At 42.7% G+C, this 25,705-nt stretch overlaps 1 protein-coding gene across 4 annotated transcripts; it reads right to left on the bottom strand.

Moving 5' to 3' along the window:
- Window positions 1–902: 902 nt before the first annotated feature.
- LOC139533981 (C-type mannose receptor 2-like) lies at window positions 903–25,079 on the bottom strand. Of its 4 annotated transcripts, none has more exons than XM_071332550.1 (10): window positions 25,009–25,079; window positions 23,676–23,714; window positions 23,038–23,346; window positions 22,597–22,762; window positions 22,372–22,478; window positions 21,486–21,833; window positions 20,912–21,244; window positions 18,758–19,159; window positions 1,723–2,097; window positions 903–1,320 (listed from the first exon to the last, which is right to left on the bottom strand). In XM_071332550.1, the coding sequence occupies exons 2-10, from the start codon at window positions 23,707–23,709 to the stop codon at window positions 1,310–1,312; spliced, it is 2,085 nt and encodes a 694-aa protein (XP_071188651.1). In that variant the 5' UTR covers window positions 23,710–23,714; window positions 25,009–25,079; the 3' UTR covers window positions 903–1,309. The 4 variants fall into 4 exon arrangements, with proteins under 4 accessions (XP_071188651.1, XP_071188653.1, XP_071188654.1 ...); XM_071332551.1 differs by lacking the exons at window positions 903–1,320; window positions 1,723–2,097 and adding exons at window positions 14,796–15,207; window positions 18,216–18,584; XM_071332552.1 differs by lacking the exons at window positions 903–1,320; window positions 18,758–19,159; window positions 20,912–21,244; ... (4 more) ...; window positions 23,676–23,714; window positions 25,009–25,079 and adding exons at window positions 2,267–2,990; window positions 3,173–3,511; window positions 3,757–4,104; ... (3 more) ...; window positions 5,874–5,912; window positions 7,009–7,049 and having other exon boundaries at window positions 1,964–2,097.
- Between the last annotated feature and the right edge of the window lie 626 nt (window positions 25,080–25,705).

The following is a 25,705-nucleotide window of genomic DNA, read 5'->3' on the forward strand; positions in this document are numbered from 1 at the left end:
ATTATTAGGTGACCGTGATGGTTTGAGGGCCGGATTGGGAATTTAGCCAGGACACCAGGGTTAACACCCCTACTCTTACGATAAGTGCCATGGGATCTTTAATGACCTCAGAGAGTCAGGACACCCGTTTAACGTCCCATCCGAAAGACGGCATCCTACACAGGGCAGTGTCCCCAATCACTGCCCTGGGGCATTGGGACATGTATATATATTTAGATGCAAGCTCTGTCTATCTTTCCCTACTGTCAACCTCTCTTTCTGTTTATACAAAATATATACGTAAAAGAGAAAAATATGATAGTCTTACTTCCAGCGCAAAGGAACAATCTCTTCAGAGAACAGTCTCTATTGTCCAGGGAGGAGTGTTCAGTCTGTCCATGGCCCTTACGGGTCAGATGGAGGCAGTTACTACCACCCAGTTGAGGCTGATTGTCTGTGCTCAATATTACAATATTATATTGTTTTACACTAAAGCATTAAGGATATAGTATATAAGCATAAACACCCATATGGGTCGACCGCTCAGGTGTCACTGAAGGACTCATCCAAGGACTGCTGGCTGAAGAAGAGGTCAGGGGCTGTACCTGGGAAAAATAGATTTGAGCTTATGGTTTAGAGAGCAGTGTTGCATAAATACAGCCCATCAGTGCAATAGTGTGTCAACATTACACATGTCACAGACATCTCACCCCCATAAAAAGTTGTTTTCTGAGATACCAGGTTCATTGTTGCTGACAGTTGAGATGGACTCCTTCAGTCCTGCTGAAAATATTGATCAAGTCGATTTAGACTAGACACCACTTAATACCTCTCAAATAATAAGGTTACATTATGACCATTTGAATTGCTTTTGATTCATCACTCAATGTACTTTCTATGAAGAATGAAATTCCACACTGATCAAATGCTAAATGGATGTTTATGCAGAAAGTACAAAATAACAATTACATTCTAACTAAATCACGTTCTCAAACAGTACAGATCACACAAGAGTTATACTACATTTTCAGTTTAATAACTTTTACTTTACATTTCTTTACTCTATTTCTAAACAGTTAAATTATTACAGTAAATTACAGGTCAAATAACAATGCTTATGAGTTAGTATATGTAAGTAGAGTATCATCAAGCAAAATCATGTAATAGAGATCATAATAATAAGTTAAAGTAGTAATAATATTAATAATCGTAGTGTAATAATATAATGAATTGAAATGCTGGTTTCTTCCAGACCAGGTGGGTGGTAGTCTCTCTGGCAGATCAGTGTGGTGTCTGTCTGCAGACTGTCCATAATGACATAGAGAGCCCTCTAGTGGAGATCTGTTGAAACATCATACACAGGATTAGAGGACATCAATGTACAGTATTTTATATGACCAGGCCTTGCCATTATGTTTTGGCTCATTCTAAAGACTAATACTAGTAGAGTGAGGGAGGGGGGTAAAACGGAGGGAGTTAAAGGGAGAAAAGAGCAATTCAGATAGTAGCCAGCTGTAGAGAGGGGGTGTCTGGGATGTATGTTGAGCCTCAATAGGGAGGTATAATCAGAGCATTGCATAACGTAATTCAATGCATAAAGCTGACATGAGAGTCGAGACAGTAAATCTCTATTCCACATTAAACCATGACACTTCTAAGTAATAATTGTCTATCTGCAAAGTTTGAATGTTCCACCCCACTGAACAAGCCCCAAAATAGGAGCTCCAAAGTTGAGCAATGCACCTTGACAGATGAAGGGTAATTCCTGATGACAAGAAGCATCCAGCCACTTCAGTTCTCCGTTACCAACCCGGACCATCTTACCACAGTGGTAATTGATGGGGTTGAGGGGGAAGCAGCTGTGCCACTCACTGTACTTCACCACCTTACCAACATCACCACTAGTCCACAACCAGGGGGCGCTCCACTCAAAGATGGATCGCTCCAGACCAATCCACACCCCCCCACATGGCAGCTCCACATTGGCCAGGAGCTGGGTCACATCAGCCTGCACGGTCTGATTGGTGATGTGAACCAGGTTGGACTTGGAGCCACGACTCTCACAGAATTCCAGTGCATTGATCCAGCTCCTGGACTCGTTGATGTAGTGCAGGTGATCTGCATGGACAAGACAAAAACATGAAATTGCACAAATGTAAATGCAAGTTCATGAACACAAAACCACAAATACACTTACGGTATTATCTACCATTAAAAGCCCAACAATTGTCACTTGTATACCTTGGTACAGATAGGTACAGAATGTAGCTCCATGTCTGACACTCACCAGGATGGAGTGGAGAAGTTGTAATACTGGGAGGATGTGGGCTTCCTGTCTGAGGAGGTGGGACCTAATGAGGTCAGTTGTCCACTGGAAGTTGATGTTGGTGGTGTTGTGGACTGTCCATTAGTAGTGATAGTTGGTGAGGTGGTGGACTGTCCATTAGTAGTGGTAGGTGGTGAGGTGGTGGACTGTCCATTAGTAGTGGTAGTTGGTGAGGTGGTGGACTGTCCATTAGTAGTGGTAGTTGGTGAGGTGGTGGACTGTCCATTAGTAGTGGTAGGTGGTGAGGTGGTGGACTGTCCATTAGTAGTGGCAGGTGGTGAAGTGGTGGACTGTCCATTAGTAGTGGTAGTTGGTGAGGTGGTGGACTGTCCATTAGTAGTGGTAGGTGATGAGGTGGTGGACTCTCCATTAGTAGTAGTAGGTGGTGAGGTGCTGGACTGTCCATTAGTAGTGGTAGGTGGTGAGGTGGTGGACTCTCCATTAGTAGTGGTAGGTGGTGAGGTGCTGGACTGTCCATTAGTAGTGGTAGTTGGTGAGGTGGTGGACTGTCCATTAGTAGTGGTTGGTGGTGAGGTGGTGTACTGTCCATTAGTAGTAGTAGGTAGTAAAGTGGTAGTTATTGTGGTGGACGTCTTGATAGAGGGAGGTCCAGTTGAAGTAGGGCTGGTGGTTTCAGGGGTAACAGGAGTGGTCAAATCCCCAGTGGTGTTAAGTGGACGTTCATCTGTCAGAATGAAGTAGAATACATATACATTTAAGTACATTTGAAGTTTCCTGTCATTTTTATCATTGATACAAAAACAAAGTACCTCTAGTAAACTAGGATTTTCTTTTTGGAGATTATATACAATTTAGTCATATGACTGTTTGAAAAGTTTGAAAACACTCTTACAATGTTGAACTCACCTCCATAGCAAAGGAAAGCACTATGATTAGAGCAATCTTTTTGAGTCCATTTTCTGTCTGAGTTCAGCTGTACACAGTTTCCATCTCCGCAGGTAGGTTCCCATTGCTGAAATGGTTCTCCGTTTGACCACTCCCATAGTTCGTTGGTTTTGTTGTGCTTAAGTCCAATCCAGGTGTCCTCTGTAGTCAACTCATCAAAGGCTTCCTGTTCTTTCTGGTTACAGATACTAGCCAGTTCTCTGCCTTTTACTGTCCTGCAGTCTGTCACAGCATCCTTCTGTATCTTTGGCCCAGGCATCAGCTCATATACCTTCTCTGTTGTTCCATTACTATGACGAACTTACAGGAGGGAAGGTGAAAAGTGACACATCAGATTTCATGAGGCAGTTAATGACTTCACACAATAAGAAATAAATCTGGAAGTTACAGGTGATAACCTATTTAATAAAGTGCTTGAGATCTGATTAGATGAACAATACAGTATTAGGGTAGGTGTTGTGCAATCAGTCAATCCCATTTGTTAGATGACAAGTTGGATTTTCCATTGATAAAAAGAGACAGTGAGTGAGTGAGTCAGTCCTTACCTTGTTGACACATATACTGTCTTGGAGCTGTGCAAGCCACTGATTGCCAATGAGTTGAAGTAGACAAGACACAGTCATGATCCCCAGTGTGGACACCAAAATCTTTTCCCCTGTTCAAGAACATGAAGTCCTCTCCATCAGACCACTTCCACTTTTCAGTTGGACCAGACCTATGGAGCCCAATCCACACATCCCCACTGAAATTACCCAAAGAGTATTGAATTGACTTCCAATCCTCTTCTGTGTGTACGATGGACAGGTTTGTGTAGTGCTGTCTGCAGTACTCATGTGCCTCGGTCCAGTTTTTCTTCTCAGGGACAAGGCTGTACTTCTTGGCTGAGTAGGTGACTGTTTAAAATACAGAGGAAATGTTTCAGACTGCTTGTTGTGTTGATTGGCAAACATGACCATCTTCAGCTTCCACTATCTATTCTAAAATATAGGAAACACATACTGTTTGATAGCAGAGTAATATACACATGACAGAGGCAAATTCATACATTTGCAAACTCATTCAAACCTCCAACCAATTTGTTTTATGAATATGGACGTGTCCTGTGCATCAATGACTAAAAGTGAATACATAGTAGTGATAGTATTCTATAGACTACAGAATATAGACTTTACACATCATTGGTCTGAAAAGGCTCTCTTTAAAGAGCTCTGATGCTTGATTGATGACGTTCACTAAGTTACACCTTCAACAGAGATGATAGAATAAACAGAAACACAACATGACAGAGTTTGATATCCATGTCTGTTATCCTGTTCAAGAGGGCCTATTAACAAAGTCTACCTCTGTGATTATTAGATATTGGCTAGATATTCAATGGCCAAAACAAATGATGAATCAAGTCATGTCATTGTATGTACTCACCTTTACCACTGCAGTTTCTCAGAGAGTAGCCTGAGGTTGCATGTTGGAGGTGCTGTATTGTAATTTCGGGCGTATCACCAGTTGAGACCTTCAGGAAACATTTGTTTCTGTGGGATAAATATCACAAAAAATGTGGTAGTAGTTATCAGAATGGTGCTGATTCAAAAATGATATTGCTGCCTTTATTTGCCCAAGTATAAAAAATATATAATTTTTGAGCATGTACCTGTGGACTATTCTTCCTGTGTTTTCATTAACAAATGTGAAGTACTGGCATGTGTCATTTTTGGTGCATTCCTGCCTGCACTGACTTGCATTTTCGGTTGTAAATGGCTGATTCGCAATGTTGTTCCCCAGAAAATGGACTTCGTCCAGTAGGTCCCTCACACAACCTGTAACCAAGACATACTGTATTTCACCACACAGACCATCAGAAAGGGACACAGGATAAAGTACAACTAGGTAGCAAAAGGATATTACCAGTAGTGCAGACTTTGTTAGTGGGAGAACAAACTGATACACAATAGTGATGCAGAAATACAACATTCATACATGGAGAAGAAGACTTTAACCCTTCATGCTCCTTCCTACTGTAAGGTGACATCTGCACTGAGCAAAACCCATTGATAACCTGTATTATGAAATGTGCAACACTTACCTTTGACTACCCTCAGGCTGTAGAATTGTTTAAGATCATGCACTCTGCAGCAATAGCTCCCACCGTCTGTCGGCTGTAGCTTTAAAATGGTGAGATTCACTGTTCCAACTTCAGCGTTAATTTTATATTTGGATTGATCTTCCATTATGGGATCAGTACACTGAAAAGTTCCACAAGATCTGCCCCAGCATGTCTCAAGCTTTATATCCCCAAGGTATCTGCAGACAAGGGTAACAGAGGTTCCCTCTAGTACTGATATCTCAGTCCCAAACACTGGTGAGGACATGGCTGCTGTGGGGATAAATGTCACATCAGAAAGATGTCAGTTTTGGGACGGTCAATCTCTTTCTCTGTTTAGATTGTGACACCGACATCAACCTTAGGACTAGCATTTCAACTTCATAATCACTGTACTAAAATAGTACTAAATGTTGGTTAAACTGAAGCTCATTGTACATACATAGATGTTGCCAGGTTCTGAACCACTACCCAACTACATTGAATACATGGTCAACTAGATAAGTCATAGCAGGTTGGTCTATAATACCAAAAGGGAAATATTCACCCCATCTGATCTCTTACCCAGTAGCAGGAGTAGAAGTACTGGCTGTATCATGGCCACTGTGAAGAGATTATGGTTTAATGCTCCTAACCCTTATATTGCAAGTCAAGAGAAGCATTGTTGTTGTGAACAAATGTTAAAACACAATAATTTATCAATCCAGACCTGTTTGAAAGATTTAATGTAGAAGAAAATATTTAAGAAAGAATTGTCTGTCTTCGTTCGTTTTGAAGTCTGAACTAATGTGCACAATTTCCTTCTGAGAGTTAACAGGCAGTGTTGTACCTTTCCAGTTAAACAAAATGACAAAGTGATGATAAGGTGATTTGACTACCAAAGTAGCATTGCAGTTACTCTATGGAAACACTACATGGAGTAAACTTTGATTAACCAAACATGCACCTTGAAAGAAGTAAAAAATATAGTCTAATTTGAGGTAAATGTGATGAGATTTAAAAGCATGTCTCAAGTCTATCTAAATCTACTGATCCACAATTTCTATGATATGCATAAGATATGTTTTGACTCACACTGTTATTTCACTTCCACTTCTAAAAAAGTTATCTAGAACCTGAAAGGGTTCTTTGACTGTTCCCATAGGTGAACCCTTTGAATAAGCCTTATGGGTTCCATGTGGAACCATTTCAAAGAGGAAATTATTATTCTATGAACAAAAACGGTTATTCAAAAGGTTCTCCTATGAAGACAGCTGCAGAACCTTTTTGGAACCCTTTTTTCTAAGAGTGCAGGGGCGGACTGGGACCAGTATTAGTTTCTAAAACACTGGCCCATTTTTTTTCTTTGATGTCTCAAAACTGGCCCATTATTTTTACCTTGAGGCCCCCATTATTAGACAGATAGTGGTCATTTTCCACAACATCAACAAAAACAGATTAGATGGGCTGGTCCACTTTTAGTCAAGTGGGCCTATCTGGCATTTAGGGCAAATGTCTGACACTTTAAGAGTGTAGTCAGTTTCAACTTCATAAAAATACACAGAATACTAAGCAAAGGGCACCATTCAAATCATTTCAAACAGTAAGTTAGAAAAGGTGCCAAACATATCTGAATTATTACCTCTTAAATTGAAACACTGTGCTTTTCTTTGATCAGGATAAAAATGTATAATGCAGCTTGAAATGATGGCACACCTACCCAGTTAGCTGTCCTCTTCTCTCCCCAGAGTTTGGTTGTGAGATGGGGAGACCGGGGAAAGAGATGAGTTTATAGTGTTTCTCTCCTCCCTCTCTGCTGACCAGGTGAACACACCCAGGAGATGCTGAAACTCCAGCTCCAACCCCTCCCTCCACATAAACAAACACTGACCAATAGACCCAATGTATTTTCTCAGTTATTACAGTGGACTTTATACGGTGTTCGAAATACAGTATGTTGTGTGATCAAATGTACGTTTCTGTTAGTGTATCAAGTTCACATTTGTGACAGTAATTTGCAGTACATTTGGTAAATAGGAATCAATTCATTATTATTGGTGCTGGACATGGGCTTCACTAAAGAGCAGGGTTCAGTACAATATCCACTGACCTCTGATTGACGAGACATGAAGATATGTGGTTAAAGAATCAAAGAAAACACCAATGATATGATTGTAACCTGTGTCAGTGAGTTCTCTCAGGGCCATGCAAAGCAGGTCACCTTCCTACAGCCCAATGCATTGTAAATAAAGTCCTGTTTTCTATGTGGTACCTGCAGGGTTATGGCAGCCTAATCCCAGATTGTGTAAACAAAGTGCATGTAATTCTGTACGTACAAAAGCCCATAGTTCCTGGTATGGACATATTGTAGTCCATACGGGTAATTGTGTTGGACTTCAGTGCTACAGTACAAGTAGATACATTAGGATGTGGTTTTACTTCCTTGTCTCTATGTCGATTTGGATAATCGCGTTTGCTAGGCCTACATGATGACTTCGTTATGAAGTTGATTCATGTATAACAGCCATCAACAACATGAATAAGGGCAAGAACCCCACACCCCATCCCTGCTATCCATGAGCCTGTGTTTATGACTGTAATAGCTGCCACAGTCAACACACCCTGATACCAGGGAAAATTCAAATAACATCCAAATGTTGCTTAGGTTCATAACATGGATATACTGTCATACTGTCACACCCACAACAGTCTCTGTCTGTCTGTCTCGATACTTACGGTTCCCTGAAGGCTGCCACTTGGATGTGGGCACATAATTCTACATTGATGTGATTTTAAATCAAATCAAACTTTATTTGTCACATGCGCCGAATACAACATGTTTAAACCTTACCGGGAAATGCTTACCTACAAGCCCTTAACCAACAGCGCAGTTCAAGAAAGAGTAAAGAAAATATTTACCATATAAACTAAAGTAAAAAATTATAAAAATAAATAAAATAACAATAACAAGTCTATATTCAGGGGGTACTGGTACCGAGTCAATGTGCGGGGATACAGGTTAGTTGAGGTAATTTGTACATGACTTGCCTCGTTAAATAAAGGTTAAATAAAAAAAATTAAAAGGTAGGGGTGAAGTGACTACGCATAGATAATAAACAGCGTAGCAGCAGTGTAAAAATGTCAATCTAAATAGTTTGGTGGCCATTTGGTTAATTGTTCAGCAGTTTTATGCCTTGGGGGTAGAAGCTGTTAAGGAGCCTTTTGGTCCTAGACTTGGCGCTCCGGTACCACTTGCGTGCGGTAGCAGAGAAAACAGTCTATGACTTGGGTGACTGGGGTCTTTGACCATTTTTTGGTCTTTCCTCTGACACCGCCTAGTATATAGGTCCTGGATGGCAGGAAGCTTGGCCCCAGTGATGTACTGAGCCATACGCACTACCCTCTGTAGCGCCTTATGGTCAGATGCCGAGTAGTTGCCATACCAGGCGATGATGCAACCGGTCAGGATGCTCTCGATGGTGCAGCTGTAGAACTTTTGATGATCTGGGGACCCATGCCAAATCTTTTCAGTCTCCTGAGGGGGAAAGGTGTTGTCGTGCCCTCTTCACGACTGTCTTGGTGTGTTTGGACCATGATAGTTTGCTGGTGATGTGGACACCAAGGAACTTGAAACTCTCGACCCGCTCCACTACAGCCCCGTCGATGGTAGTGGGGGCTTGTTCGGCCCGCCATTTCCTGTAGTCCACAATCAGCTCCTTTGTCTTGCTCACATTGAGGGAGAGGTTGCTGTCCTGGTACCACAGTGCCAGGTCTCTGACTAACTCCCTATAGGCTGTCTCATCGTTGTGGGTAATCAGGCCTACCACTGTTGCGTTGTCAGCAAACTTAATGATGGTGTTGGAGTTGTGTTTGGCCACGCAGCTGTGGGTGAACAGGGAGTACAGGAGGGGACTAAGCACACACCCCTGAGGGGCCCCAGTGTTGAGGATCAGCGTGGCAGATGTGTTGTTGCCTACCCTTACCACATGTGGTGGCCTGTCAGGAAGTCCAGGATCCAGTTGCAGAGGGAGGTGTTTAGTCCCAGGGTCCTTAACTTAGTGATAAACTTTGAGGGCACTATGATGTTGAATGCTGAGCTGTAGTCAATGAACAGCATTCTCACATAGGTGTTCCTTTTGTCCAGGTGAGAAAGGATAGTGTGGAGTGCGATTGAGATTGCGTCAACTGTGGATCTGTTTGGGCGGTATGCAAATTTGAGTGGGTCTAGGGTTTCCGGGAGGATACTGTTGATGTGAGCCATGACCAGCCTTTCAAAGCACTTCATGGCTACTGACGTGAGTGCCCTGGGGCGGTAATCATTTAGTCAGATTACCTTCGCTTCCTTGGGCACAGGGACTATGGTGGTCTGCTTGAAACATGTAGGTATTACAGACTCAGGGAGAGGTTGAAAATGGCAGTGAAGACAATTGCCAGTTGGTCAGCGCATGCTTTGAGTACACGTCCTGGTAATCTGTCTGGCCCTGCGGCTTTGTGAATGCTGACCTGTTTAAAGGTCTTGGTCACATCGGCTACCGAGAGCGTTATAACACAGTCGTCCAAAACAGCTGGTGCTCTCATGCATGCTTCAGAGTTGCTTGCCTGGAAGCGAGCATAAAAGGCATTTAGCTCGTCTGGTAGGCTCGCATCACTGGGATACTCGAGTTTGGGTTTCCCTTTGTAGTCCGTAATAGTTTTCAAGCCCTGCCACATCCGACGGGCGTCAGAGCCGGTATAGTAGGATTCAATCTTAATCCTGTATTGACGCTTTGCTTGTTTGATGGTTCGTCTGAGGGCATAGTGGGATTTCTTATAAGCGTTTCTTATTAGCATCCCACTCCTTGAAAGCGGCAGCTCTAGCCTTTAGCTCGATGCGGATGTTGCCTGTAATCCATGGCTTCTGGTTTGGATATGTACGCACGGGAACTGTGGGGATGACGTTGTCGATGCACTTCTTAATGAAGCCAATGACTGAGGTTTGTGCCCCCATCTCACCATTCTTGCAGGAGGGTGAAAATAATGGTAATACTGTTGTCACTAAAACATATTTTATTTAAGAATGTCAACAGTTACATCCATATGAAGAATTATACAATGCAAATCCCTCACTGAAATGTCCATTTTATTCCTCTTCTCTTCACTAATCTAATTTCCCTCATGTACAACAAACATTATTATTACACTACATTCATACACCAACAAAACATTTAGATTATAATTTGATATGACAATAGTAAATCAATAGAACGTTTAAATCTATCCTAATATAAATTTGCTTCATATTTTACTTTCTTCAGACAAATTAAACTATCATAACTTGAATAACATTAACTAAAATAACATTCTATTATGTATTATAAGGTATATAATATGTCATGTGATTTTCCTGGACCTGCCATCACTCTCCTCATCATGGCTGGTCCTCTTCATCCTGACCCACACTGACCTTAGAAAACAAACACAACAGTACAAAGACTCTCACTGGAAATAGTTCATGAACACCTTACTTAATTTCCATAGTTTCAACGGGATGCAAAACCTAACAACACACAGTACAATGGACTCTGAACAACAGACTAAACATAAGGAGGGTCATTTTGGATGAAGTTCCCGTTCTTAGCAAACTCCTTTCTGATCTACGAGATATGATCAAACTAGATAAAGCCAGCAGCACTCATCGTTTTTATCAAGCATCAGAGTTTAATAATATGGTCAGTTGGAATATAAACTTGTGATCATAAGAGAACAGTGAAATTAGTGAGCATGACATTGATTCTGATGTTGTAGACTGTACCTGCTCCAACAGCTGTTCCTTTACCACTGGGTCATTGAGGTCAGCTCTTGAGTTAGATTTCAGAGACATCCTTACAATGGTCTGCTTCATTCTCTTTTCTAGATGGACAAAAAATAAATCACTTTTCTTTCAATGTCCTTTTGTAGGCTGTAAATTACTTTGGAACTGTGAAGTAGCAAGACTTTATGTTCTATGTTTAACAGTATGGAAATATTATCTCATAAGATAAACCACATGAACACACACTTGCATTAGTCCTTAGTGAGAGTGGTTAGAGAAAGGTGGCATGTCACGCCCTGACCTTAGTTATCTATGTTTTCTGTATTATTTTGGTCAGGTCAGGGTGTGACGAGGTTGGGTATGCTTGTTTGACTTCTAGGGGTTTTGTATGTCTAGGGGTGTTTGTTAGCCTAGGTATATTGTAGGTCTATGGTGGCCTGAATTGGTTCCCAATCAGAGACAGCTGTTTATCGTCTCTGATTGGGGATCCTATTTAGGTTGCCAATTTCCATTTTGCTTTCGTGGGTTCTTGTCTATGTGTAGTTGCCTGTGTCAGCACTCGTGCTATATAGCGTCACGGTCGTTTTTGTTACTTTGTTAGTTTGCTCAGTGTTCTTCCTTTATTAAAAGAAGAATATATTCATATCACGCTGCGCCTTGGTCTCCTCCATACGACGAACGTGACAGAAAAACCCACCCCTGAAGGACCAAGCAGCGTGGTAAGGAGGAGCAGCGTGGCCAGGGGTATGAGACAACCTGGGAAGAGGTAGAGAGGTGGTCGGTCGACCCAGGGAGAGTGCCAGAGCCCGCCTGGGATTCTATGGAGCAGTGCGAAGGGGGATACCGGAGGATGGAGTCGGCGATACGAACACGGCTGGCAAGGAAGCCCGAGAGGCAGCCCCCAATTTTTTTTGGGGGGAGGGGGCACACGGGGAGGGTGGCAGAGTCAGGTTGGAGACCTGAGCCAACTTCCCGTGCTTACCGTGGCGAGCGTCATACTGGTCAGGCACAGTGTTATGTGGTGGAGTGCACGGTGTCTCCAGTGCACGTGCATAGCCCGGTGCATTCCAGCTCCTCACATCTCCCGGGCTAGACTGGGCACCCAGCCAGGACGGATGGTGCTGGCTCAACGCATCTGGTCTCCAGTGCGTCTCCTCGGCCCGGGTTATCCTGCGCCAGCTCTACGCACGGTGTCTCCGGTTCTCCAGCACAGCCCAGTGCGGCCTGTTCCAGCTCCCCGCACTTGCCGGGCTACAGGGGGTATGCAGCCAGGACGAGTTGTGCTAGCTCTGCGCTCCAGACCTCCGGTGCGCCTCCACGGTCCAGTGTATCCTGCGCCGGCTCTGCGCAAGGTGTCTCCAATGCGCCTGCATAGCCCAGTGCATCCTGTGTCAGCGCCTCGAACGTGCCGGCCTGAAGTGGGTATCCAGCCAGGAAGGGTTGTGCCTCCTCCACGAACCAGGCCTCCTGTGTGTCTCTCCACTCCAGTGATGATTCATGGCAAGAAGCCTCCAGTGATGATCCATGGCACGAAGCCTCCAATGATGATCCATGGCAAGAAGCCTCCAGTGATGATCCATGGCATGAAGCCTCCAGTGATGATCCATGGCACGAAGCCTCCAGTGATGATCCATGGCACGAAGCCTCCAGTGATGATCCATGGCACGAAGCCTCCAGTGATGATCCATGGCACGAAGCCTCCAGTGAGGAGTCATAGCGCGGAGCCTCCAGAGACGGCCTCCAGTCCGCAGCCTCCAACGACGACCTCCAGTCCGGAGCCTCGAGAGACGGCCTCCGGTCCGGAGCCTCCAGCGTCGATCTCCAGTCCGGAGCCTCCAGCGACGATCCCCAGTCCGGAGCCTCCAGCGACGATCCCCAGTCCGGAGCCTCCAGCGACGATCCCCAGTCCGGAGCCTCCAGCGACGATCCCCAGCCCGGGGTCTCCAGCGATGAGCCACGGTTCAGCTCTACAAAGGTGGAGCGACCAGTGTAAAGATGGGGAGCGGCGTCCAGAACCAGAGCCGCCACCGAGGGTAGATGCCCACGCGGACCCTCCCCTATAAGTTCAGGTTTGCGGTCGGGAGTCCGCACCTTTGGGGGGGGGGGGGGTACTGACACGCCCTGACCTTAGTTATCTATGTTTTCTGTATTATTTTGGTCAGGTCAGGGTGTGACGAGGGTGGGTATGCTTGTTTGTCTTGTCTATGGTTTTTGTATGTCTAGAGGTGTTTGTTAGCCTCGGTATATTGTAGGTCTATGGTGGCCTGAATTGGTTCCCAATTAGAGACAGCTGTTTATCGTTGTCTCTGATTGGGAATCCTATTTAGGTTGCCATTTTCCATTTTGTTTTCGTGGGTTCTTGTCTATGTGTAGTTGCCTGTGTCAGCACTCGTTCTATATAGCTTCACGTACGTTTTTGTTACTTTGTTAGTTTGTTCAGTGTTCTTCCTTCTTCCTTATTAAAAGAAGAATGTATTCATATCACGCTGCGCCTTTGGTCTCCTCAATACGACAAACGTGACATGGCATCTGACAGTGGTGTAGTCTACATGAATGCATCGCTGTGTCCTGCATCTGACAGTGCTTGTTAAAGTAGGACCCTATTGGTGCTAAAGTGCCATCCCTGCACCTGTCTAACAGATATAAACCCCAATAACCCCAATAAGATACCAGTCTTGTGGCCTGGCTGGTCTAGCGGTATTGCCTCAGCCCCTGGAACACATGTCTTTGGTGTCGTAGGTTTGAATCTGGCCTAGTGCACGTTGATGCAACCTCTGTGTAACTTTCCCTACTGTCATACTCTATTTATATTTGTTTATAGAAAATATATACGTAAAATAAAATAAAAATGTAAAAAATAAAATAAAATAAATAAAGATGATAGTCTTACTTCCAGCGCAATGGAACAATCTCTTCAGAGAGCAGTCTATATTGTCCAGAGAAGAGTGCTCAGTCTGTCAATGGCTCTTACGGGTCAGAGAGCAGTCTATATTGTCCAGAGAGGAGTGTTCAGTCTGTCCATGGCCCTACGGGTCAGAGAGCAGTCTCTATTGTCCAGAGAGGAGTGTTCAGTCTGTCCATGGCCCTTACAGGTCAGAGAGCAGTCTCTATTGTCCAGAGAGGAGTGTTCAGTCTGTCAATGGCTCTTACGGGTCAGAGAGCAGTCTCTATTGTCCAGAGAGGAGTGTTCAGTCTGTCCATGGCCCTTGACAGAGAGCCACAGTTACTACCACCCAGTTGAGGCTGAATGTCAGTGCTCAATATTACAATATTAGATTGATTTACACTAAAGCATTAAGGATATAGTATATAAGCATACATTCACATGGTTCGACTGCTCAGGTGTCACTGAAGGACTCATCCAAGGACTGCTGGCTGAAGAAGAGGTCAGGGGCTGTACCTGGGAAAAATAGATTTGAGCTTATGGTTTAGAGAGCAGTGTTGCATAAATACAGCCCATCAGTGCAATAGTGTGTCAACATTACAAATGTCACAGACATCTCGCCTCCATGAAAAGTTGTTGTCTGAGATACCAGGTTCATTGTTGCTGACAGTTGAGATGGACTCCTTCAGTCCTGCTGAAAATATTGATCAAGTCGATTTAGACTAGACACCACTTAATACCTCTCAAATAATAAGGTTACATTATGACCATTTTAATTGCTTTTGATTCATCACTCAATGCACTTTCTATGAAGAATGAAATTCCACACTGATCAAATGCTAAATGGATGTTTATGCAGAAAGTACAAAATAACATTTACATTCTAACTAAATCGCGTTCTCAAACAGTACAGATCACACAGGAGTTAAATAATACATTTTCAGTTAATAACTTTTACTTTACCTTTCTTTACTCTATTTTTAAACAATCAAACTATTACAGTAAATTATAGGTCAAATAACAATGAGTCCGTATATGTAAGTAGAGTATCATTAAGTAATATCATGTAATAGAGATTATAATAATATGTAAAAGTAGTAATAATATTAATAATAGTAGTGTAATATAATGAATTGAAATGCAGGTTCCTTCCAGACCAGGTGGGTGGTAGTCTCTCTGGCAGATCAGTGTGGTGTCTGTCTGCAGACTGTCCATAATGACATGGAGAGCCTTCTAGTGGAGATCTGTTGAAACATCATGCACAGGATTAGATCCCTTTTAGAAGATGATAGAGTAGTTAGTCAGTACAGGGAGCAGTTCAGCCAGTGGTAGACGCTACAGGACTTCTTTGACACACGAGCACAGTGGTGGGAAATGGTGAAGGGTAGGACAAGGACCTTCTTTAGAGAGATAGGAAAGAAAAAAAGCAAAGAAGAAGATAGACGCATGGTGAGACTGTAGAGGCGACTGGAAAGGTATTTTAATCTAGGTCAACAGGGCTTTGATTTTAACCATGAAATCAAAGAAGTAAAAAAGGAAATGGCATTTTTAGCAGAACAGAAAAGTAAGGGGGTTATTTTAAGAAGTAAGGAAAGGGAATTAGAAGAGGGGGAGAAGTGTACAAAGTACTTTTTAAAGAAAATAGTTAGTAAGGGTAGGATAATGACAGGTTTAAAAAACATACAAAGAATACATTAAAAAAAGATACAAAGGGAATAAAAGAAGTAGTCAAGGAATTTTATGTGGAACTGTTTGGAGTAAAAAATCTCTAGGAGGAAACCATGGGGGACATTTTAACATACATACCTCACCCAACACAGACGACCTAACAAAAGACCTGACGAGGACAGCAATCGACCAAGGACTGAAACATTTTAAGAGGGGTAAGTCACCGGGGGAGGACGGCCTCCCCTTGGAGTTTTATCTGACCTTTAGAGATGTTTTAGCCGACGAACTTCTGACTGTTTTTACTGACTTTGAACACCTCGATAGACTACCTGACAGTTTCAGAGTAGGGATCGTGACTCTTTTACACACACAAAACAACAGGACTGAAGAACTGGAGACCGATTACTCTTTTAAATTTTGACTGTAAACTTTTTACAAGGTGTTTTAGGGGAGGTTATCCACCCGGACCAAACCTGTGCCATTCCCGGAAGGAAGATCACGGACAGCCTGGTACTGATCCGAGATGCCATCTGTTATGCGAGAGACAGAAACATCCGGCTTGTAGTCCTAAATTTAGATTTTGAAAAAGCTTTTGATCGGGTCGCACCAGTACCTTTTCAAGGTACTGCAAAAAATGGGCTTCCCGGACAGGTTCTTAGCTTGGGTGGGACTGCTGTATGGGGATATCACCAGCAACATCCTTGTAAATGGGCATTTGTCAAAAGCAGTGGGAGTACACTGCAGCATCCGTCAGGGCTGTCCGTTGTCTCCCCTTCTGTTTGTGGCCTGCATCTAACCACTGGCACAGGTCTTGCGAAGGGACCAACGGATCAGTGTGGTGGGTGTGGGGGGATGACCGCCAAGTGTGTTTTTTACATGGACGACGTGAACATTTTATGTACCGACCTTTTATCCATCGATAGGACCCTGGACAGGACTAACTGGTACGGACAAGCCTTTGGGGCGAGACTGAACAGAGACAAGACAGAGGCCCATTTTTTCGGACCGTGGGCAAACCCAGACTTGACCAGACTACCACTGACTGTTAAAACGACGGACATAAGGGTACTGGGGGTAAGGTTTGACCCGGAGGGAGGAAGGAGCGGTAATTGGAGTGGGATCCTGGGGACAGTAAGACAGAGACTGGGTTTTTGGGGACGTCGACAGCTGACTTTTGAGGGCAAGGTTTTAAACATTAAAGCTGTGATTTTACCTGTGCTTTAATTAATCAGTTCTGTTTTTATCCCCCCACGAAGAACTCTTTTAGCTCTGGAATGGATGCTGTTTTACTTCCTGTGGGGAAGCAAGTAGGAGAGGCTGAGGAGGGAGGTAGTCAAGAGGCCCAGGTCCAAGGGGGGGAAAGGCTTGCCTGACCTCTACTTGTTCCTGGGCAGCCGCTATACAGCGTTACATCTCACTCTTGCCACCTCCCCGGTCAACAACAAGACCCAGGCCCTCGCACGGTTCTGGCTGGGATTTTACCTCAGAACCCTGAGGCTGATCCAAGTCGACCTGTGAGCCCCAGTCTCTTTCCTGCTCCCCACACACTACACCCAGCTCCAGAAGTTTTTAAGACATTTTAAACTGGAAAAAGAAGCAGTCACAGTCTCTCTCTTGTGCAGGAGTGGGAACCAGTGTGCCCAGTGCGCGGGTTTGCTATAGGCGAGCCTATAACGGTTTGGCGTAACGTGGCCCATCCTGCTCTCCTGAATCGGCACCGGGACCTGTCCTGGATGGTCGCCCACGAGATGCGAGGGCCCACGAGGGCGATGCGCCTAGGGGAGGGATCTCCTCTGGGCCCCGAAGGACAGGACGGGAATTGATACGGAAGAGCAAGAGGAGGCGAGTTTGATAAGAACTCACCCCGCTCCTGTACAAAGGACCGAAGACAGTTTTTTAACAAAGTGACATTCTTTACATGTTTTCATGTCTTAAAAATGTTTTACTTTTGTTAAATCATTTGTACACATTCTAAATGGCTTTTAAAGAATTGATGTTTTTACAAAGAAAAATACTTTTATTCATGGTTGTTTCTTTTTAACAAATTTTTAACAAATTTAAATGTAATATTCATATGCTGTGTTTTATGCTTTTATGCCGTTTTTATGTGTATAAAATGATGTACAAAGATATACATGAGCTGTTTTTAAAGGAAAAGTAACGATAAAACTTTTCCAAAAGAAAGAATCATACACAGGATTAGAGGACATCAATTTTGCAGTATCTTATATGACCAGGCCTTGCCATTATGTTTTGGCTCATTCTAAAGACTATTACTAGTAGAGTGAGTCTAGACTCTGTAAAAGGGAGGGAGTTAAGGGGAGAAAAGAGTAATTCAGATAGTAGCCAGCTGTAGAGAGGGGGTGTCTGGGATGTAGGTTGAGCCTCAATAGGGAGGTATAATCAGAGCATCGCATAACGTAATTCATTGCATAGAGCTGACATGAGAGTCAAGACAGTAAATCTCTATTCCGCAGTAAACCATGACACTTCAATGTAATATTTGACTATCTACAAAGTTATGAATGTCCCACCCAACTGAAAAAATAAAATAAAATAGGAGCTCCAAAGTTGAGCAATGCACCTTGACAGATGAAGGTTAATTCCTGATGACAGGAAGCATCCAGCCACTTCAGTTCTCCGTTACCAACCCGGACCATCTTACCACAGTGGTAATTGATGGGGTTGAGGGGGAAGCAGCTGTGCCACTCTCTGTACTTCACCACCTTATTAACATCACCACTGGTCCACAGCCAGGGGGCGCTCCACTCAAAGATGGACCGCTCCAGACCAATCCACACCCCCCCACATGGCAGCTCCACATTGGCCAGGAGCTGGATCAAGTCAGCCTGCACGGTCTGGTTGGTGATGTGCACCAGGTCGGAGTGACGACTTTTACAGAACTTCAGGGCATTGATCCAGCTCTTGGACTCGTTGAGGTAGTGCAGGTAGTCTGCATGGACAAAACACAAACACACATGAAATTGCACACATGTTAATGGAAGTGCACTAACACAAAACCACAAATTCTCTCAAGGACTTGTCTATCATTAAAAGCCCAAAAACTGGCACTTGTATACCTTTGTGTAGATTGGTACAGAATGTAGCTCCATGTCTGACACTCACCAGGATGGAGTGGAGAAGTTGTAATACTGGGGGAGGATGTGGGCTTCCTGTCTGGGGAGGTGGGACCTAATGAGGTCAGTTGTCCACTGGAAGTTGAGGTTGGGGGTGTGGTTGACTGTCCAATGGTAGTGGTAGGTGGTGATGTGGTGGACGGTCCATTGGTAGTGGTAGGTGGTGTGGTGGTGGACTGTCCATTGGTAGATGTAGTTTGTGTGGTGGTGGACTGTCCATTGGTAGTGGTAGTTGGTGTGGTGGTGGACTGTCCATTAGTAGTAGTAGGTAGCAAAGTGGTAGGTGTTGTGGTGGACGTCTTGATAGAGGGAGGTCCAGTTGAAGTAGGGCTGATGGTTTCAGGGGTAACAGGAATGGTCAAATCCCCAGTGGTGTTAAGTGGACGTTCATCTGTATGAATGAGGTAGAATACATATACAGTTGAAGTCGGAAGTTTACATACACCTTAGCCAAGTACATTTAAACTCAGTTTTTCACAATTCCTGACATTTAATCCTAGTAAAAATGCCCTGTTTTAGGTCAGTTATGATCACCACTTTATTAGAAGAATGTGAAATGTCAGAATAATAGTAGAGAGAATGATTTATTTCAGCTTTTATTTATTTCATCACATTCCCAGTGGGTCAGAAGTATACATACACTCAATTAGTTGTTGGTAGCATTGCCTTGAAATTGTTTAACTTGGGTCAAACGTTTTGGGTAGCCTTCCACAAGCTTCCCACAATAAGTTGGGTGAATTTTGGCCCATTCCTCCTGACAGAGCTGCTGTAACTGAGTCAGGTTCATAGGACTCCTTGCTCGCACACGCTTTTTCAGTTCTGACCACACATTTTCTATAGGATTGAGGTCAGGGCTTTGTGATGGCCACTCCAATACCTTGACTTTGTTTGTTGTCCAAGCTTTAACTTCCTGACTGATGTCTTGAGATGTTGCTTCAATATATCCACATAATTTCCCCTCTTCATGATGCCATCTATTTTGTGAAGTCCACAAGTCCATCCTGAAGCAAAGCACCCCCACAACATGATGCTGCCACCCTCGTGCTTCACAGTTGGGATGGTATTCTTCAGCTTGCAAGCCTCCCCCTTTTTCCTCCAAACATAACGATGGTCAATATGGCCAAACAGTTCTATTTTCGTTTCATCAGACCAGAGGACATTTCTCAAAAAAGTACAATCTTTGTACCCATGTGCAGTTGCAAACCGTAGTCTGTTTTTTTTTATGGCGGTTTTGGAGCAGTAGCTTTTTTCCTTGCTGAGCGGCCTTTCAGGTTGTGTAGATATAGGACTCGTTTTACTGTGGATATAGATACTTTTGTACCTGTTTCCTCCAGCATCTTCACACGGTTCTTTGCTGTTGTTGTTGGATTGATTTGCACTTTTTGCACCAAAGTACGTTCTTCTGTAGGAGACAGAACGTGTCTCCTTCCTGAGCGGTATGATGGCTGCGTGGTCCCATGGTGTTTATACTTGCGTACTATTGTTTGTACAGATGAACGTGGTACCTTCAGGCGTTTGGAAATTGCTCCCAAGGATGAACCAGACTTGTAGAGGTCTACAATTTTTTTCTGAGGTCTGATTTCTTTTGATTTTCCCATGATGTCAAACAGAGAGACACTGCGTTTGAAGGTAGGCCTTGAAATGCATCCACAGGTACACCTCCAATTGACTCAATTTATGTAAATTAGCCTATCAGACGCTTCTAAGCCATGACATAATTTTCTGGAATTGTCCAAGCTGTTTAAAGGTATTGTCAACTTAGTGTATGTAAACTTCTGACCCACTGGAATTGTGATACAGTGAATTATAAGTGAAATAATCTGTCTGTTAGCAATTGTTGGAAAAATTACTTATCATGCACAACGTAGATGTCCAAACGACTTGCCAAAACTAGAGTTTGTTAACAAGAAATTTGTGGAGCGGTTGAAAAACGAGTTTTAATGACTCCAACCTAAGTGTATGTAAACTTCCAACTTCAACTGTACATTTAAGTACATTTTAAGTTTCCTGTCATTTTTATCATTGATACAAAAGCAAAGTACTCCTAGTAAACTAGGATTTTCTTTGTGGAGATTATATACAATTTAGTCATATGATTGACTGTTTGAAAAGTTTGAAAACACTCTTACAATGTTGAACTCACCTCCATAGCAAATGAAAGCACATTGATTAGAGCAATCTTTTGGAGTCCATTTTCTGTCTGAGTTCAGCTGTTGACAGTTTCCACCTCTCCAGGTAGGTTCCCATTGCTGAAATGGTTCTCTGTTTGACCATTCCCATAGTGTATTGTTGTGCTCAAGTCCAATCCAGGTGTCCTCTGTAGTCAACTCATCAACGGCTTCCTGTTCTTTCTGGTTACAGATACTAGCCAGTTCTCTGCCTTTTATTGTTCTGCAGTCTGTCACAGCATCCTGCTGCATCTTTGGCCCAGGCATCAGCTCATACTCCTTCTCTGTTGTTCCATTACCATGACGAACTCACAGGAGGGAAGGTGAAAAGTGACACATCAGATTTCATGAGGCAGTTAATGACTTCACACAATATGAAATAAACTTGGTGAACTTGATAACCTAATTAATAAAGTGTTTGAGATCTGATAAGATGAAGAATACAGTATTAGGGTAGGTGTTGCGCAATCAGTCAATCCCATTTGTTAAATGACAAGTTGGATTTTCCATTGATAAAAAGAGACAGTGAGTGAGTGAGTCAGTCCTTACCTTGTTGACACATATACTGTCTTGGAGTTTTGCAAGCCACTGGTTGCCAGTGAGATGAAGTAGAAAAGACACAGTCATGGGGCACAATGTGGTCACCAAAACCTTTTTTCCAGTTAAAGAACATGAAGTCCTCTCCATCAGACCACTTCCACTTTTCATTTGGATCAGACCTATGGAGCCCAATCCACACATCACCACTGAAATTACCCAAAGAGGATTGAATTGCCTTCCAATCCTCTTCTGTGTGTACGATGGACAGGTTTGTGTAGTGCTGTCTGCAGTACTCGTGTGCCTCGGTCCAGTTTTTCTTCTCAGGGACAAGGCTGTACTTCTTGGCTGAGTAGGTGACTGTTTAAAATACAGAGAAAATGCTTATCAGACTGCTTGTTGTGTTGATTGGCAAACATGAACATCTTCAGCTTTATCTATTCTAAATTATAGGCAACATACTGTTTGATAGCAGAGTAATATAGAGCATGTGACAGAGGCAAATTCATAAATTTGCAAACTCATTCGAACCTCCAACCAATTTGTTTTATGAATATGGACGTGTCCTGTGCATCAATGACTAAAAGTGAATACATAGTAGTGATAGTACTGTATAGTATTCTATAGACTACAGAATATAGACTTTTCACATCATTGGTCTGAAAAGGCTCTCTTTAAAGAGCTCTGATGCTTGATTGATGACGTTCACTAAGTTACACCTTCAACAGAGATGATGGAATAAACAGAAACACAATATGACAGAGTTTGATATCTATGTCTGTTATGCTGTTCAAGAGGGCCTATTAACAAAGTCTACCTCTGTGATTATTAGATATTGGCTAGATATTCAATGGCCAAAACAAATGATGAATCAAGACATGTCATTGTATGTACTCACCTTTACCACTGCAGTTTCTCAGAGAGTAGCCTGAGGTTGCATGTTGGAGGTGCTGTATTGTAATTTCAGGCGAATCACCAGTTGAGACCTTCAGGAAACATTTGTTTCTGTGGGACACATATCACAAAAAATGTGGTAGTAGTTACCAGAATGGTGCTGATTCAAAAATGATATTGCTGCCTTTATTTGCCCAAGCATAAAAAAATAAAAATTTTGAGCATGTACCTGTGGACTATTCTTTCTGTGTTTTCATCAACAAATGTGAAGTACTGGCATGTGTCATTTTTGGTGCATTCCTGCCTGCACTGACTTGCATTTTCGGTTGTAAATGGCTGATTCGCAATATTGTTCCCCAGAAATTCGACTTCGTCCAGTAGGTCCCTCACACAACCTGTAACCAAGACATACTTTATTTCACCACACAGACCATCAGAAAGGGACACGGGATAAAGTACAACTATAAAGTACAACTAGCAAAAGGATATTACCAGTAGTGCAGACTTTGTTGGCGAGAGAACAAACTGATACACAATAGTGATGCAGAAATACAACATTCATACATGGAGATGAAGACTTTAAACCTTCATGTTCCTTCCTTCTGTAAAATGACTTCTGCACTGAGCAAAACCCATTGATAACCTGTATTATGAAGTGTGCAACACTTACCTTTGACTACCCTCAGGCTGTAGATTTGTTTAAGACCATTGAACCATCCATGGACATTTACTCTGCAGCAATAGCTCCCACCGTCTGTCGGCTGTAGCTTTAAAATGGTGAGATTCACTGTTCCAACTTCAGCGTTAATTTTATATTTGGATTGATTTTCCTTTATGGGATCAGTACACTGAAAAGTTACACAAGATCTGCCCCAGCATGTCTCAAGCTTTTTATCCCCACGGTATGTGCAGACAAGGGTAACAGAGGTTCCCTCTAGTACTGATATCTCAGTCCCAAACACTGGTGAGGACATGGCTGCTGTGGGGATAAATGTCACATCAGAAAGATGTTATTTTTGGGATGGTCAATCTCTTTCTCTGTTTAGATTGTGACACCGACATCAACCTTAGGACTAGCATTTCAACTTCATAATCACTGTACTAAAATATGAATGTGTCCACTCAAGAAGAGAGTTCTGTAGATGTCATCTTAAATGTTGGTTGAACTGAAGCTCATTGTACATAAATAGATGTTGACAGGTTCTGAACCACTACCCAACTACATTGAATACATGGTCAACTAGATAAGTCATAGCAGGTTGGTCTATAATACCAAAAGGGAAATATTCACCCCATCTGATCTCTTACCCAGTAGCAGGAGTAGAAGTACTGGCTGTATCATGGCCACTGTGAAGAGATTATGGTTTAATGCTCCTAACCCTTATATTGCAACTCAAGAGAAGCATTGTTGTTGTGAACAAATGTTAATTAAAACACAATCATTTATCAATCCATACCTGTTTGAAAGATTTAATGTAGAAGAAAATAATTAAGAAAGAATTGTCTGTCTTCGTTCGTTTTGAAGTCTGAACTAATGTGCACAATTTCCTTCTGAGAGTTAATAGGCAGTGTTGTACCTTTCCAGTTAAACAAAATGACAAAGTGATGATAAGGTGATTTGACTACCAAAGTAGCATTGCAGTTACTCTATGGAAACACTACACTACTCTATGGAAACACTACATGGAGTAAACTTTGATTAATCAAACATGCACTTTGAAAGAAGTAAAAAATATAGTCTACTTTGAGGTAAATGTGATGAGATTTAAAAGCATGTCTCAAGTCTTTCTAAATCTACTGATTTCCACAATTTCTATGATATGCATAAGATATGTTTTGACTCACACTGTTATCAAACATTAGATTTGACTTCTACACTTCGAAAAAAAGTTATCTAGAACCTGAAAGGGTTCTTTGACAGTTCCCATAGGATAACCCTTTGAGTAAGCCTTATTTGTTCCATGTGGAACCATTTCACAGAGGAAAACATTATTCTATGAACAAAAACGGTTATTCAAAAGGTTCTCCTATGAAGACAGCTGCAGAACCTTTTTGGAACCCTTTTTTCTAAGAGTGCAGGGGCGGACTGGGACCAGTATTCAATTCTAAAACACTGGACCATTTTTTTTCTTTGTCCCAAAACTGGCCCATTATTTTTACCTTGAGGCCCCCATTATTAGACAGATAGTGGTAATTTTCCACAACATCAACAAAAACAAGTTAGATGGGCTGGTCAACTTGTAGTCAAGTGGGCCTATCTGGCATTTCGGGCAAATGTCTGACACTTTAAGAGTGTAGTCAGTCTCAACTTCATAAAAATACACAGAATACTAAGCAAAGGGCACCATTCAAATCATTTCAAACAGTAAGTTATAAAAGGTGCCAAACATATCTGAATTATTACCTCTTAAATTGAAACACTGCGCTTTTCTTTGATCAGTGTGGCTCAGTGTGGCTCAGTTGGTAGAGCATGGAGCTTGCAACGCCAGGGTTGTGGGTTCATTCCCCACGGGGGGACCAGGATGAATATGTATGAACTTTCCAATTTGCAAGTCGCTCTGGATAAGAGCGTCTGCTAAATGACTTAAATATAAATCAGGATAAAAATGTATAATGCAGCTTGAAATGATGGCACACCTACCCAGTTAGCTGTCCTCTTCCCTCCCCAGAGTTTGGTTGTGAGATGGGGAGACCGGGGAAAGAGATGAGTTTATAGTGTTTCTCTCCTCCCTCTCTGCTGACCAGGTGAACACACCCAGGAGATACTGAAACTTCAGCTCCAACCCCTCCCTCCACATAAACAAACACTGACCAATAGACCCAATGTATTTTCTCTGTTATTACAGTGGACTTTATACGGTGTTCGAAATACAGTATGTTGTGTGATCAAATGTACATTTCTGTTAGTGTATCAAGTTCACATTTGTGACAGTAATTTGCAGTACATTTGGTAAATAGGAATCCATTCATTATTATTGGCGCTGGACATGGGCTTCACTAAAGAGCAGGGCTCAGTACAATATCCACTGACCTCTCATTGACGAGACATGAAGATATGTGGTTAAAGGAACAAAGAAAACACCAAAGATATGATTGTAACCTGTGTCAGTGAGTTCTCTCAGGGCCAGGCAAAGCAGGTCACCTTCCTACAGCCCAATGCATTGTAAATAAAGTCCTGTTTTCTATGTGGTACCTGCAGGGTTATGGCAGCCTAATCCCAGATTGTGTAAACAAAGTGCATGTAGTTCTGTATGTACAAAAGCCCATAGTTCCTGGTATGGACATGTTGTAGTCCATACGGGTAATTGTGTTGGATTCCAGTGCTACAGTACAAGTAG

The sequence above is a fragment of the Salvelinus alpinus genome, chromosome 11 (assembly GCF_045679555.1).
Source record: "Salvelinus alpinus chromosome 11, SLU_Salpinus.1, whole genome shotgun sequence".
Classification (NCBI taxonomy): domain Eukaryota; kingdom Metazoa; phylum Chordata; class Actinopteri; order Salmoniformes; family Salmonidae; genus Salvelinus; species Salvelinus alpinus.